Source organism: Diabrotica undecimpunctata, chromosome 2 (genome assembly GCF_040954645.1).
Source record: "Diabrotica undecimpunctata isolate CICGRU chromosome 2, icDiaUnde3, whole genome shotgun sequence".
In the NCBI taxonomy this organism is placed as follows: domain Eukaryota; kingdom Metazoa; phylum Arthropoda; class Insecta; order Coleoptera; family Chrysomelidae; genus Diabrotica; species Diabrotica undecimpunctata.
In genome coordinates, this window is record NC_092804.1 from 115,755,823 (window position 1) to 115,772,208 (window position 16,386).

At 30.6% G+C, this 16,386-nt stretch overlaps 1 protein-coding gene across 13 annotated transcripts in view; it reads right to left on the minus strand.

Annotated features, from left to right (window-relative positions):
* Trpm (transient receptor potential cation channel, subfamily M) overlaps positions 1 to 16,386 on the minus strand; it is an 888,877-nt gene that overhangs the window by 105,128 nt on the left and 767,363 nt on the right. For all 13 annotated transcript variants that reach the window (XR_011950088.1, XM_072523326.1, XM_072523332.1 and 10 more), the window contains 3 exons: positions 14,286 to 14,475; positions 7,922 to 8,133; positions 5,672 to 5,827 (listed from right to left, as the gene is read on the minus strand). Coding sequence is in view for 12 of the 13 variants with exons in the window: in XM_072523326.1 (XP_072379427.1) it covers positions 5,672 to 5,827; positions 7,922 to 8,133; positions 14,286 to 14,475 (558 nt within the window). In the remaining variant the exon portion in view is untranslated. The remainder of the gene's footprint in view (positions 1 to 5,671; positions 5,828 to 7,921; positions 8,134 to 14,285; positions 14,476 to 16,386) is intronic.

Here is a 16,386-nt window from a genome sequence, read left to right on the forward strand (position 1 = left end):
ATTGTACAACTATAAGTAACATTTACATAATCTAAAGATTTATATTTAATCAATAACATTTATAAAATTATTACAGAATAGAATTAACATATTTTATCGATTAGAATTTTCACTAATACTTTTAACTGATACGAAAATTATTCATGCTAGATGTATATAAAAGTAAAAGGTTAGTGATAAGAAAATAAAAGTTTTTTAAAAGTATATATAGGTAGCAAAAGTGTGATATGTGCTGGAAAAAATAATTAGATTCAAACAGGAATGTACCATCTTAACTATAAATCTTAAATTCATCAATTTCTTGTTCATTAATCCCCTCACATACAAGACGGCAATCGCTGTTAAAGTTCTTTTGCCATTATGGGACAAGACAATCAGAGCCAGTAATGTTTAAATCTCTAGAGATGTAGAGAACATGATGTGTGTGAAGATAGTCTCGTGATCAACCGATGATAAAGGTATTTAAAATTGATTTATTTCAACAAAACCATAATAACTGCACCAATAAAAATCATTTATTATTTACAAGCTACTGGTAGTGAAAATTGTGGTATACTTTGGATGACGTCGTTTGGCATTAGTAGGCAGACTTAACAATGGTTTCATTTTATACAGACTTCCACTGTTTCTATATTCTATCTGTTTCCTCCTAAAATCTATTGGGACTAGTGGATAGTAGTTTAACTATGAAAGTCAGTAACGTAGATTCTTTATGATAAATTCAATGTATATACACATATCGTTTAATTTTGAAATAAAATGGTGAACTTCTGGTGACTGGGGACCTCTAGGAATAATCAATTTGATCAAAAATATCTATCAAAACAACATAATAAAAGTAAAACTAGAAGAAAAACTAACTGACCCAATTGAAGCTGACAGTGGTATAAGAAAACTGACCCCTCTATTCTTCAACCTGATCATGGATTAAATAAAAAAAAGTAAGAACTAAAAAAGGATACCAAATGGGGAAAAAAAACAGTTTAAAATAATCTGCTATTTAGATGACGGAATACTACTCTCTCAGAGTGAAGATGATTTACAACGTATGCTGCACCAATTTAATCTAACCGCCAGAAAATTTAACATGTTAATTTTCCCAAAAAAGACAAAATGCATGGTTATAACAGCAAATTTACTAAGATGTAAATTGGAGCTGGAAGGTCAGATAATAGAACAGGTGAGGAGTTTAAATATCTAGACATCACATTATCTAGCTATGGGTATATATCTAAAGTAGGTAATGTAATGTTGAATGTTACGTCTAGTCGCAGCTATTGTACGGGGTAGAAACATGGACACTAAAAGCGCAAATAGTTAAGAAGATTGAAGCCTTTGAACTTTGGATATACCGGAGAATGTTGAGAATTCCATGGACTGCCAGGGTCACCAATGAGGAAGTGCTGAGAAGGATGGGTCGAGACAAAAAATTGTTGAGAACGATAAAAGTACGCAAGACTGCATACCTTGGACACATACTGAGAAATAATAAATATAGTCTTCTGCAGGTCATCATGCAGGGTAGAGTCGATGGCAAAAGGGGAATAGGTAGAAAGAGGAAGTCATGGCTGCGAAATATTCGAGACTGGACAAACATGACTGTAGACGAATTATTCCACGTTGCAAAAGACAGAGAAGCTTTTAAAAATGTGGTCGCCAACCTCCGTTAATGGGGACGGCATAGGAAGAAGAAGAAGGTAATGTAAATTCCTTATACATAATGTTATGAAAACATATATCGTTTTCACTCTTACACATGTAATGGAGGTACTTCTCTCTCTAACACATTGATTTCCCTATTCTGATAGTGAGGCACGCTTTGTTACACTACTTCTGTTAGTTGATTCTAACAAGCAATTCATAATATCCTCGCTTTTAAAAAATTTTACCAGAGTGACATTTTATGTCAATCGAGGTTAACACCAGCTAAAATATCTAGATTGAAGTTTGAAATTTGTATAATGTTTTCTACCCAATTTTGTATATCAACATTGTCCTGATTTCTCAAATATACATAATTCGAATCACTGCTTGAACTTTCTACCATTGGTAATTCGTTTACTTGATTAGCTACATAATTAACATCAGTACTATCTCGAATATATAACATATAATTATATGTTCTAGGCAAACAACTCCGAAGTGTAAAAAAACATCAATTAATATATTTATATAAACATATACTGCTCATACTAAAATAAAAACTAATATTCCATTCTAATTAAGGAATTTGCTTATTTCAAGGGTAGTATTAGTTTTTACGTATTTGACGTAAGTACTCATACCAGTAGATGCTTGAGCCTTTTGTCTATACTTCATTTCAAAGTATACTGTACACTATTTGTGCAAATATTATTTCACATTTATGTTTTTGATGTTCAAAAATAGCAGTAGCACATAGAGAGTCGTATCATTATTTTGAGTATCATCGTATACTTGTCCACTGTTTTCACCCCTTTATTAATTCGAAATAAATAGAAAACTGACTCTATATAGGCCACAGAAATAAGCAAAAAAGTACCCTGTTTGTGACACTAAACCGGCCAGGCAAACGACAGTTGTTTTGAGTAGTATGGGCATCTATAACAAGAACCTATATGTTTCATGTAGTCGATTTTTTGGACTTAATTAGTTATTAACAAATTAATGTCAAAAAATGGTAAATTTTCTCTTTTTTCGCCTATCAGCAAAAAGTTAAGCATTTGAAAAAAGGAAGTAACAAACTCAAAACTCATATTAAAACCTTTAAAATGGCGTTTTTTAAATGTTTCTATCCTTATTTGTTGCATATAAAGTTGAAAAATAATTCACAAATTTCGGTTTTTTATAAATGTTAATAACTTTTTTAAAACTGAACTTAGAACTTTTATATTACATGGTATATTAGATCTTGTAGGGCTTAAAGTATAATCAAAAGAAGAAGATTTATTCTGTCAATATTATTAAAAAAAAAAAAATAAAGAAAAACGATTTTAAATATTGCAAAATCATTTTGCTAAAACATGTTGATTTTTTGCTTACAAACAATTATCATATCTTTTTAACTGTTGCCTACACGAAAATTGGAAGTTTGGAAATCTTGCATTTTTTACTTTAAAAAAGCAAAAGTTGTCTCAGTACAATAAGGGAAGAAGTTAGTCCTTTTTTTTTTAAATTGACAGCAACATTGTTTATAACAATTAAGAGATCAAATAACTGTCATTTAAAAAACATACTTTAAAGTTTTTATATCACAAATTTGAAAAAGATTACTTTTCAACGGAATCTTCTACAAAGCTTCACAATGTGGTCCTTAAAATTAGCTGAATTTTAAACTCGCGGGATCGATGGAGGGGAAAGGAGCTGTTAAATATATCCTTAGTTCTTGTTTATGGATTTTGACGCGTCTTTTTTTAATTTGTATGCTACTTTTTGCGTAAATTACAAATATGCATTATTTAAATAAATAAATTTTAGACAATGGTGATAGTTAAATAAACCACCTTATTTGTTAATTAAATGTTTGTCAAATAATTGAATAGAATACCTAATTTATTTTATCATAAAATCTATGATAATATAAATATTAGTGATAAATATAAAAAAATAAAAAAATGAATATATATAATAATGCATATTCATAATTTACGCAAAAAGTACATACAAATTAAAAACAGAAAAGTCAAAATCCATAAACGAGAACCAGCAGCAGTTTTGAGGACCACATTTTGAAGCTTGTGGACGATTTCGTTGAAAGGTAATCTTTTTAAAATTTGTCATATAAAAACTTTAAAGTATGTTCTTTCAAATAACGCTAATTTGACCTCTTAATTGTTATAAACAATGTTACTCTCAATTGAAAAAAAGGACCAGCTTCGTCCCAAATTGTCCTAGGACAACTTTTTCTTTTATTAAATTTTTAGAAAAATAAAAGCTTTCCAAATATGAAAAAATAATTTTAGTGCAGGCAATAGTTAAAAAGTTATTGTAATTGTTTATACTCAAAAAATTGATGTGATTGTGCAAAATTATTTTGCAATATTTAAAATCACTTTTCTTCATTTTTTAAATAATGTTAATAGAATAATCTTTCTTGTTTCATAAGCTATCCGGAGAACTACTGTAACTTCATCAATTTCTAACTATTATTGTTGCAAAAAAAAATAATTTGGAATAAACAAATAAAATAACTTTAAAACTATTTGACCGATGGCTTTGAAATTTTGATCATATTTTAAGCACTACAAGACCCAATATTCCGTGTAATCTAAAGATTCTAAATTTATTTTTTTTTTAAATTAACTTTATAAAAAACCGAAATTTCTGAGGTATTTTGTAACCTTCTAAGCAACAAATAAGGATAAAAACATTTTAAAAAACGCCATTTTGAAGGACTTATATAAGTTTATTACGCTTAAATTTGATTCAAATGCCTTACTTTTTGCTGATAGACATAAAAAGTGATACTTTACCGTTTTTTGACCTTAATTTGATAATAAATAATTAAGTCAAAAAAATCGCATGCTGGAAACATATAGGTTCTTGTTATAGGTCTATACTACTAAAAACAACTGCCGTTTGCCTGGCCGGGTCAGTGTCACGAAAAAAATCCCTGGTCTAATAGTAGGACATGATACCTACTCTAATAGTCTAGTCTTGAAATGACGAAAATCTTGGATGTTTAGGCTCAGAAACTATGGGTCTGTAAAAGGGTGAAAGATGTATTTTATTCTGTTACTAGCAGAAAATACAGACTGTAGGGTAACTGAATATTTCAACACTATTTTTTGCTAATGTGATAAGGCTTAACTACATTATATACGTATGACATTTATAAATCTTCTCAATAACAATGTTTCCTCTTAATTTTTGCCCATTTCTAAAATTTTTTTTTATTTCCTCTTCACTAGATTTATTCAAATCTACGTGTAATTCTATGTATTACATGCTTACTTACAGGCTGGATCTCAATCACTTAAGCCCTAGGTCTCGGTTTATATGTTAGCACTAGAATCACTACAACTTAACAAAATAATAACTTTCCTAAATAGACGGATGGATTTTAGAAAGAAGGTAAGTTTTATTTAATTGTCCACTATTCTAAAGAATTTTCTTCAATTTTATGTAGGTGGCTTCTACAATGAAAACATTGAATATATGGTGCAGTAGTTCGTCCAGTCGTTTTCAGACTAATGCTGAAACTTCTTTTTCTCTTTGCTGATCATATGGGCAAAGTAATGGAATTAATCTATACTTCGATTGAAAATTATTGATAGCCGTTTTTATAATACCCTTGTATGATTAATGGTCCTGTATAAAGACCATTAAAATATTCTTCATAAAAACTGTGGCATCATGCATTTCTAAATCGTGTTTAACAGATACACTAACTGTAACTTTATTCAAGAATTTAATTTAATTTAAATATTTGATGAATATGATCCTATTTGAATCTTAAAATGGTTAAGAAATATACAGTACAATGTTTATAAAAATAAATGTGCTAAATACGTGATAAATTCTCAGGTGCTAACTTGAAATGTTAACATTTTGCTTACTTTTGGATTATAAAATTCAATGTAAGTTTTACGAACCACCTTATGCTAGAAAAATATTTAAGTATATTAAATATGCCTATCTAAATGTGTTAGTATTAACTTGCCAGAGTTTTACTAGGCTTTCCGCAACTTACATCTCCATCTTGATTTTTTTCCGAATCAGATTTGTCGTCATCATCATTTTCAAGCTCCATATGTTCTTCTGTAGTTTGAGGCATAAGTTGTAATTCTTCTTTTGATTTAAATTCTAATTTGAATATGTAAGGCATACACAGTAAACCCATAATAACCTAAAAATCAATGAAAATTATAATTAAAATATAAGAAATATATTTTGAAAATCAATCACTTTATAGATAATAAAAAACGAATAAAGCTTGTCGCTCACTTAAGCGCGGAAAAGCAGAGCGAAGCGAAGCATGGCGCAACGAACTTTTTAAATGCGCGCCAATACGTGCACGGTTTTTCGCATATATACAAGGAGATACGATACGTTGTTCGGTTTGGAGTCGTAGAAGTTGGCGTTGGCGTTGAAGTAGGTATGTAGACACGTGTTGTACGATAGTTTTTGAACTAATGACACAGTTCAGAAGAAGACTTTGTTATTGCATGTGCAGTAGCTAAAGAACAAGAAATTAATGTAAATCGTAAAAGAAAACCTTGGATTCATAATATAAATTTAAAAAGGGATATTTACGGAGAATTTCACCACCTTCATTGCGATTTGCTCAAAGATAATTTTTTTTTCAGTATTATAGAATGAGCTTAGAAAAATTTACTGAACTTGTAGCTATATTGCAACAACCAAATATACAGCGGCAGCATCCAAAATTTCGTCGTGAAATTTTTGTTAATGATAGGCTTTCCGTTTGTTTAAGGTAGGAAAATTATTAGATAATATGTAAATAAATAGTATTCAATTATCCAAATAAAACAACTCAAGTCTAATGACTTTCTTTACAAAAAAAGTAAAAAGAAACACAAAGAATAAAAGTAAGATAAACTAGGTAATTTTTCTTAAATCAAGCATGCTGTTAATAAATAACATTTGCAATTTTTAATAGCTCTTTTTCAGAATATTGAATATGTGACACAAGAGAAGAAGACTGTGAATATTGTTCAGGAAATGGGGAGGAATACTGTTTTGGACTTTGAGTAATATATTGTTGCAATGCTGGCAAATTGTTGGTACTGATAGTATGCATGGGTGAATGTGTGTCTTTTAAATCTGTTCGAGAATCTGAAGATTTAGAGAATCGGGTGTATGTGAGACATATATCGATATAAGTGAAGGTAGTTGCATTTATTCGCGGGGATATTTAACTACATGAAGAAAATGCCTAACAACCCATTTCTTCGCGCTTCGCTTCGCCGTGCAGAGCATAATTCAGCGACAAGCTTTATAGGTGATGAATTTTAGATGAATATTGACAAGTTATGCATATGGACAAGAACAGTAATTAATTATTTAGTTTATTCATACAAATCGGACTATTAAGTAATTTTCTATTAAACTAGAATCCATGAAAGTTACTAAGTTTATTACCTACTGAATTTAATACCTAATTTTTAAGATTTCTGCAAATTTTGAGGCAGAAATAAAAAAAATCAACAAATTACTAAAAACATCGTACCTCAGGCACTTAAGAATAATATTAGAATTGAGTATATTAAATATTGTAGAAAATATTCATACGGAAATTAAAGCTTTGGTACAAAGCGAAAATATCAAATAATGAACAAAAATTACTAAGATAATTTTTCGACTGTTCTAACAACCAATCAAATTTCGTCATTTTGTGTCATGTGGAACAATTCCACCCAATCATGTCAACATTAGACTGATAATTGCATTCAGTGCAATTTTCAATCCCTATGACAACACGATCGAGTTTGACAACTTCATCCAAATAAATTTCAAAATGTCACGTTTTGTCAAGATTATAAATATTATGCGTGGTAATAGATCTTCTATAGTAGAGAACAGCAACGAATCTAATGTTAACTTAAATTTTAATAATTGTACTTTCACTAACTGTACTTTTAATAAATAAATGTTTCGTTATGATTTTTTTTTTTTTTTTTTTTCGAAAAATTATCTGCCGAATATCCCTCGGACATTGATGAATGCCTCATAATTTCATGATAAATTTCTCAAGCTCGTTGCTTGGTAACAGCACTCAGCCTTCGGCTTCGTGCTGTTACCAAGGAACGAGCTTTCGATTGTCATGAAATTATCTCATCTGTTATCAATGCCCTAGTGATATTACTACTGAAAATTGATGACTATCACCTACATATTGAAATTTGTTACCACCGCAGCACCGCTTCTACCACAGTGGGAGCAAACTGGATAGCTACATACACAATATTTATAATTTTACCTTAATATTTGTGTTTTTTCTTGTGCGTAATCCTCCCATCCACAAGTCTGCAAGGATTATTTGCGAACAAGGATGTGCCAAAAGTGCTCGGTGGTTAGCAGTAACGGCTAGGCTGAGGCAGGTATGACCTGACCAGTTTTGTAGCTCACAGGTAAGGAGTTGTTGTGTTTGATCATCGTCTTGTCTATAGCAATAATCTAATACTTCTAAGGCTAAACAAAAAAATATAGAAAATTATGTACTGCAGGTTTTATTCGACTGAACTAAATTGAGTAAAATAACAATAATATGAAGATCAAAATAAGTCACAAACTACTTAGAAATCGTAATAATAACAACATATAAAATAAATCTAGAGAGACTAAAAGTTAAAAACGCAAAATAATACGACACACACACACACACACACACACACACACACACACACACACACACACACACACACATTAGTTAAAATACACATTTCTCCAACAAAATCAGCTCTCCCATATAAAATTTATCTCCAAAAAGGGATATTATAATTTTCGCACAAGTTAAGATATAGTGTTTTTATGACTTACACTTTTAAATATTTTTAAAAATCTACAATCCCTGTTTAATGCAAGATACAGGCTTACTTACAGGTATTCGGTTGTGGTTGTAAAAATATATGAAAGTCAAGGCCATAAAAATACTGTATCTTGATTTACATTAGGTATCCCATTATATAATTGCCAAGTATTGCTCGTTCTTCCGCGCCAAAAAATTTGATTTTTGTTGATCTGTCAACAGGTGGCGACAGTGTTATATAAAATGAATATAGGCGATCCATTGAGCTTTGGAGAATTTTGACAAAATTATTGTCGGAAACATCCAACATAAAAATTTCTACCACTTATTATTAATAGCTGAAATAAACCTACGGTGGCATACTTTTTAATTTAAAGACGAAGAATAATGATGAATAATTGGAAGTATGTACACAAACGATCGAATTTTCGTGCCATTATAATTTGATATAGTTTAATGTATCTGATATAGTAGTTCAAAAAAAGTACAGGGTAAAATTTCCTGGTGCTTAATGTATGCTGATGATGAAGTACTAGGAAATACTTTTAGAACAAAAGGATTTTAGAAAAAAAAAAAAAAAAACTGGAACGGTGTAGACAAGTTCTCGAGGAAAAAGATTTAAAATTTAGTAGGGGAGAAATGGAGTTCGTACAATTAAAATGATAAATTTGCATCGTGAAATGATTGTGAAATCTAATAGTTTTAAGGTACTATTACCATCTAGAATAGCACGTTTTTCAACAATTTCTTTTGTATCTTATTTATTATATATGGCAATTAAACTTCCCTTATATTATTACAAAACTTTTAAAGGTTACAAAATTTGTTTTTCTATTTTTTTCATTGTTGGTGTAGTTTACAGACGGCACCAAAAATTTTCGTCAAAAAATTATGTACTGCTTCATGGCGGATAGTTAATCTCTGGAACGGCAAATTTGAAACATAAAATTCGAGAAGAGTTTTAAAAAAGAAGTGCCCTTACATGATATTTTACAAGAAAAATTAAAAATAATAAAAAAAACAAAATGGCGGGCATTTGAAAAAATTGTTCAAGAATTGACTTTTTTCAGTCACAAAAATTTTATTATTAGGTACATTTTTTGATCAAATTGTGCTTAAATATCATAGAGGAAAACAAAACAAACAAAATGCATTACGGTTTATTAAAATCGATAGAGTAGATCCGGAGATAAAAGACTTTGAGAAAAACTACGTTTTTAACGGTCTGCTGGCAGACAGTTAATCACGGATCTAATCCGTCAATGTTAATAAACCTTAATGCATTTTGTTTGTTTTTATTTTTTCTCTATGATAATTTACCACAATTTGACAAAAAAAAAATAAAATTTTTGTGGCTGAAAAAAATTTAAAAAAGGTCAATTTTTGAACAATTTTTTCAAATGTCCGCCATTTTTTGTAAGAACTTTTAATTTTTCTGGTAAACTATCACGTAAGAGCACTTGATTTTTACAAACATTCCCGAATTTTATGTCGTTCCAAAGATTAACTGTCCGCCATCTTTAAAATAAAGGAACAATGGAAAAAAAGAGAAAAATTTTTTATAATATTCAATTTGAATACTAGATAATATAAAAAAAGTTTAATTGCCATAATAATGGATAAAATACAAATAAAATTGTTGAAAATGTATCAATTTTTAGCATTTTTAACGGTAATAGTACCTTAACTATCTAGGATCACTATCATAGAGTAATGGGAAATTAGATGAGCTAAACGCACTATAATTAGAGTGGTATGGATGAAGTGGCAAGAAACAAGCAGTATGCTATGTAACAGAAAGATTTTTATAAAACTGAAGGGAAAATTGACTATTTTTGTTAAGCCACATTTTACTTTAAATTAAACAAATTTTGTTTTTGTTTGTTTGACTCATTCTTAATGACAATTAAGAATGAGATTTCTTTCTGAAAGACTTTTCACTTCATATGCTACCATTTAGTGGCTTCATTCATGTACACCTAGTAAATACACTGATAATGGTCTTGTTAGTCCGAAAACGTTCTGTGATGTAGCCCGAAAGTGTCTTTTAATCATATACATTTTATAAAGGATATTTAAATAAAACCCTTTTGTATTATATTATTAAAGTAATCAAACTAATTATTATATTTAATATTTGTTAACAGATCTACAAATTTTTGTTGTAACTTTGTTACAGTCTTATTATATTACATATTTTTACCTATTATATAAACCCATTAAGCTTTTCGAAGTAAGATTCCATTAATAACTGAAATTTACAGAAAGTGTGTTAAAGATATGTGAGTTTTGTTATTTTTAAGGAAATATTTATCGTTCCATTTTATGCATTTGTTTTGTTAATGATTGATTTCACTAATTCATTCCGTTCGGAAACGGGTCCCGGTGCCAGTCAATAACACAACAGAATGAAACTCGAAGACCTACTTATGTCCCTTGGTATAATATGAAATACGAGAACCAGAAGAACTGACCGTAAAAAATACTAAATGTAAATTATAGAAGTTTGGGCGAAATTTCGGCGGAATTCAATACTAAAGGTATTGTCTAAACGAAAAATATATCTCTTACCGCGAAAAAACTGAAACAAAACGAGTGTTAACCTCTCTCCACACATATTCTTATTTTTGTATTAAGTATTTTCTTATTCTTTTATATTATATTTAATTTTTTAAGTAACGTGTGTGTATGGCTTATATACGTAAACTAATACGGTCCTGTACGCACCACTTCTATGATACTTAAGGGAGGCGAAGCTATTTCGGACTACCCACACCAGTCTTGTACAAACCAACGCGATAAACACTCTGGTTTTGTGTAAAACCACCACCCAAATTTAAAGAGACGCTGCTCATAGCCCGTAAGAAGAAACCCTTCCATTCAACATCACAGGTACCGTAATTTGATTTGCATACAGACACAATATTGAAATTAATTAATAAATTTTACATTTAGCCTATTTCGACATAAAAAATAATACCAGCACAAACATTTGGACAATTGTTAATTCTCATTAATAAATACAATTGTTACAACTAGAATAAATTAAAAAACAAGCGAAAGATATAAAGATGGGAAGCCTCCAGGATCGGGGGAGTACCCATAAAACTGAAAATATGGCACTGGAAAACTATCAGGGTCAGAAAGCCAAGGGTCACCAACTCAATATGTAGGATGTATATACACAGCACAATAGGCGTTATAGGCCCAAGGCTTGGAGTTTTACAAGTATTTTTTTCTCTATTTTACTTTGTCCATGGCTGCAGTTTTCCAATTACGTATCAATATTTTTTTAAGTCCTCCTTACAAGCTTCAAGCCATTTTTTCAATAGTCTTCCTCTTCTCATCTTTCCTTCTCATCTCTGCATTCTTTTAGCCATCTTCCGTTTGATACTCTCACCACGTACCCTAAAAGTCTTTTTGCTCTATTAGTCTGGGCAATTTCAGGTTTTCCGTACAGCGTTCTAATTTCTGAATTTGTTCATCGTCTCCAAAAGTTTCCTTCGTATTTCACTACCCCGAATATTTTTCTAACAACACTCCGTTTCCAGATATTCAACAAATTTTCCTAATCTTTGTTCATGATCAAGGTTTCACTACTGTAAAAAGTCGTGGGTTGCATTACCGTTTGGTATTGTCACAGCTTTGCAGCTCTGAAGATGTTTTTTGCTTTCAAAAATTGGCGCAGCTTTCCAGCAGTTCTCTTTCCTCTCGCAATCCACTTTTTAATTCATAGGTTTTCTTCACCTTTGTTTGAGAAACTGAGAGCCTTTCTTTCAAATAACAGCAACTTATTTATTTCCCGTTAATTGATAGTCCACGTTTCACAGCGTAGATCTCAATAATATTGAAATAGAGTATAATCCTCTCTTCCCAGCAGTTAATCTTGCTCACATATATTTTCTACTTGGTTTTCATCTGTGACTACCGCTTAATTACTTAAATTCTTTTACTATTTAAAAGTTGTGATCATTAAGAGTTATGTTCTGTCTAATTCTAGGCTTTCGATTTTTGGTTACTACTATGTGTTTTGTGTATTCTTCATTTATTCTTAGACCCAGATTACCTGCTCTCCTCTCGAGTTGTGAAAACTCTTCTCGCGTCTCCTGTAAGTAAACATATGTCATCAGCAAAGATCAACACCAGTTTTGAACCTTGATTAGCAAAAAAACACTCTGTCAGCTCCGACGATATTATACTTACTGCATGTTTCAAGGTAAAATTGAAATTCAACGGTGATAAGGATGCTCCTTGTCTGAGTCCTGATGTTAACTAAATAGCGTTGATGTTCTGTTTTTATCCTCTATCTGTATTTGATCTATCGTTGACCTTCTAGTACGAAAACCCCATTCGTAGTCGCCTATAATATCTTACGCAAAAGGAGATCTTTCAACTTTTCTTTCTCTCTTGGTGTAGGTACTATGACGCTTCCCATTCATTCATATAATTTTTTAGGTAGTACGTTTTCTCTCTTTTTATCATTTCTCCATTTATACTATTCTTTTCTGGTGCTTTGTCATCTTTAAGAGATATTATCGCATTTTTTACTTGTTGAAGTGTTGATGTTGGCATTTCCACATCTGCAGAATGAAATGTAATATATTCTTCCGTTTCACTTTTAATATTTAGTAAATTCTGAAAATGTTCCTTCCATCGATCGACGATTTCTGTTTCTGTTATTATTAGTTCTCCTGTATCATTTCTCATAGCCTTTTTTCCCCAACTCTTCCACCTTGTCTCACTGTCTTTACTTCCCTATAGAATTTCTGTCACATTTTGTATATTCTTCGTTTTCTGCTCATTTTTTAAGGATCCATAGTACTGGGCTTTCTCCTCAAGTAACTTAAATATCCTCAGTAATTCCCTTTTCGTTATTGGTATTAGCCCTAGATCATCGGCAAAGGCAAGAAGGTAGCTTCTTTTGTCGTAGATAGTTCCATTTTTTGATATTCCGCTGTCCTGAATTACCACCACCAACAAAAAATTAAAAAATATAATTAAAAGAGATATCCCTGTTTCAATATTTTCTTAACTTAGAATTTTTCTTTCATGTTTTCTTACGTAGGAATATGTAGGCTATGTGGAAAGGTAATTAAAAACTGAATTGAAGATTGTTGAAAAGACAATAAATATGATGAGTTCAATAAAAATTACACAACAATTTACAAAAATAAAATAAAGGTGACCAAAGGACTTCGTCAAGACTGTTGTGTTGCTCTTACACAATTAAGATTTATTGGGAGGGGGTTTTCGATATGTGGAAAAAAACCACATCAATCGGAACAAAAAAATTAGAATATAGCAAAGTACCATAAAAGGTATTGCTACATATGGTTCAGAATTTTGAATAATAAATAAAAAAAAGACGCCTTAAAAATAAAAGCAATAGACATTAATTGTTGATGTACATTTTTCCAACTCACTAGAAAATATAGATCAAGTAATATTGAATGAATTAATGAATGTTGGAATCATAGAGCGGGCATAACTATCGGCATCCTGAAAAGTATTGAATGAAAAAGGCTGAAATGCTATGACTATGTCGAAAGAATGAATTATAGCCACTATGGTCAAAGCGAATTTGTAGTGAACAATAAGTAAACGGTCCAATGGAAGATATAGATAAGAATAGAGATAAGCTCAAACGACTTTCACTTCACTTTACAAATCATAGGTATTAAGAAATTAAATAGCTACAAATGCAAAAATAAAATTAATATCCACAAAACAAGCGAAATTTACACAATTAACTCAATATTTTTTTAGACAGGATGTGCACCCTTAAATACATTTATCAAAATAATAATCATATTACCAATATTTTCGAATTCTTTTCCGTAAGCCCGCAATTCTTCATATACTTCGGTTTCCATGTCATCCTCGGCTGCTTCGTGTGCCATCGCCTTGTACAATTTACAACCTACTAGAGCTTTCGCTAAAGCTTCCTCACCATGTTGCCACATCAACAGCGCCATTTTGTGCCTCTTCATTAACACCGCCCATATCTATAAATAAAATTATATTTATGTTCATAAATTTTTAAAATCCATTTTGGGTCAAACTAAAGTAAATTTAAACAATGAGATATGCATCAGATAAGCCGTCATTGTAAATTGAAACAATTAACTTATTGACTGGTCTTTTTTTCATTCTGCCTTATTCGCAGTCCTCGTTGACAATGTTTCTGGTTTATACAACATTTTTAATTGCAGCTGGAAATAATACGGCATTTTTTTTAACGGTTTATTGTCGTAAGTTACCATGAAAATCAAATTCCTTTAAGGTTTCGTATTAAGTATTAGATCTCCATGTTTTTAAAACAGTTTTCTATTCTCACCATACGTCCTTAACAACACATTTGAAAAGAAAATGTTTACACCTATCTAATATTGGGTAATATCCAAGATACCGTCAATTAGTATAACGAATATTGTTATCTGACTGTAATTACGGTCCTGTAATATCTCTAAAATTCTACCCAGCATTCTATTAATGTTTTATTCGCAATATTTTCCTGGAATTTCGGTTGAAAGTACTGACTCTACTTTTAGTGTGATAGACAAGTACAATCTACAAGTGCGCGTGTGTGTGTGTGTGTGTGTGTGTGCGTACGTCTTTACGTTACGTAACTAATATGGTCGTGCAGACATCGTTGTAATATTCTGAACGAGACACTTATAAGAAATCTATTCGGCTCTGCATTGAGACAAGCAGCATTCGCGAGATTAACACACAGTTCTACAGGGTGGTCCTTAAGTAATTGTACAAAAAAAAAAACAGTAGATTCTACACTTTAAAATATTACGATTTAAGCCAAATTGCTTTAATAAAATGTTGATATTAAGAAAGATACAGGGTGTTAAAGGGCAAATTTAAAACTTTATTTTTCGCTATAACTTTCATGTTTGTGAACATTTATGTACAAAAATTTACAGTTGGGTACTTTTAAAAATATGAGAAATTATAATTTGATGCACACTTTGATGTCACTGATAGAGGGCGCCACATATGCCACATATGTGGTATAAATTTGCACTTAACTTGTTGGCTTTTTAAGTTACCTGTATTTGGGATAAAAAATATTAAAGATAAATTATTTTAACAAAAAAAAGATATACCTGTTAATAACGTCAAAACTCAACAGTTTTCGAGATAATCGCATTTTACCAATCAGCTGCATAATTCTGATTTAAGGCAATTACTCCAGGCAACGAAGAAAAAATAGACAAAAACATTAATACTTCTCAATTTTGGTATAAAATACCTTTAAATAAAGTTAATAGTTAACGAACTATTGAATAAAATAAATTTATCAGCAGGATAATTAATAATAGGATTTGACAAAATAACACAATAATAGGATTTGATAAAATAACAGACTAATAGGATTTTACATCAAGCATTTTACTTTTTATGTTAAATTAAAGTCACAATCAAAACATTTTGTTTACAAACCAAATTAAGAAATAGTTAAACTAAATAATATAACTTTTTGTCAAAGTAAGTGTTCGATATGTCCACCATTTTCTTTAATTCATTTGTCTGTATATTCCATAAAAGATCGTCTCATATTAAATAGCATAATTGGTTCTAAAGAAACTGCTGCAGTATTTATTTCTTCCCATAGTTGGTTGCGAATGTTTATGGGATTCTTATAGACACGTTGTTTTAATGCGTCCCGTATACCAAAATCAAGCGGATTAAATTCTGGGCTACGTGGTGGCTATAATGTATTATGGATGACTATAATCTTTTGGATACATATCCAAATCTTATGGTATATTATGGAACTAGATCCTATTTGTCGCAGAGATTAAATAATGTATTAAACTGTGATGTATCTCATTAATTGGTTACTTATATACATACGGAATAACCTATCGATGACATTACTTATTTATATGATTACGTTACAG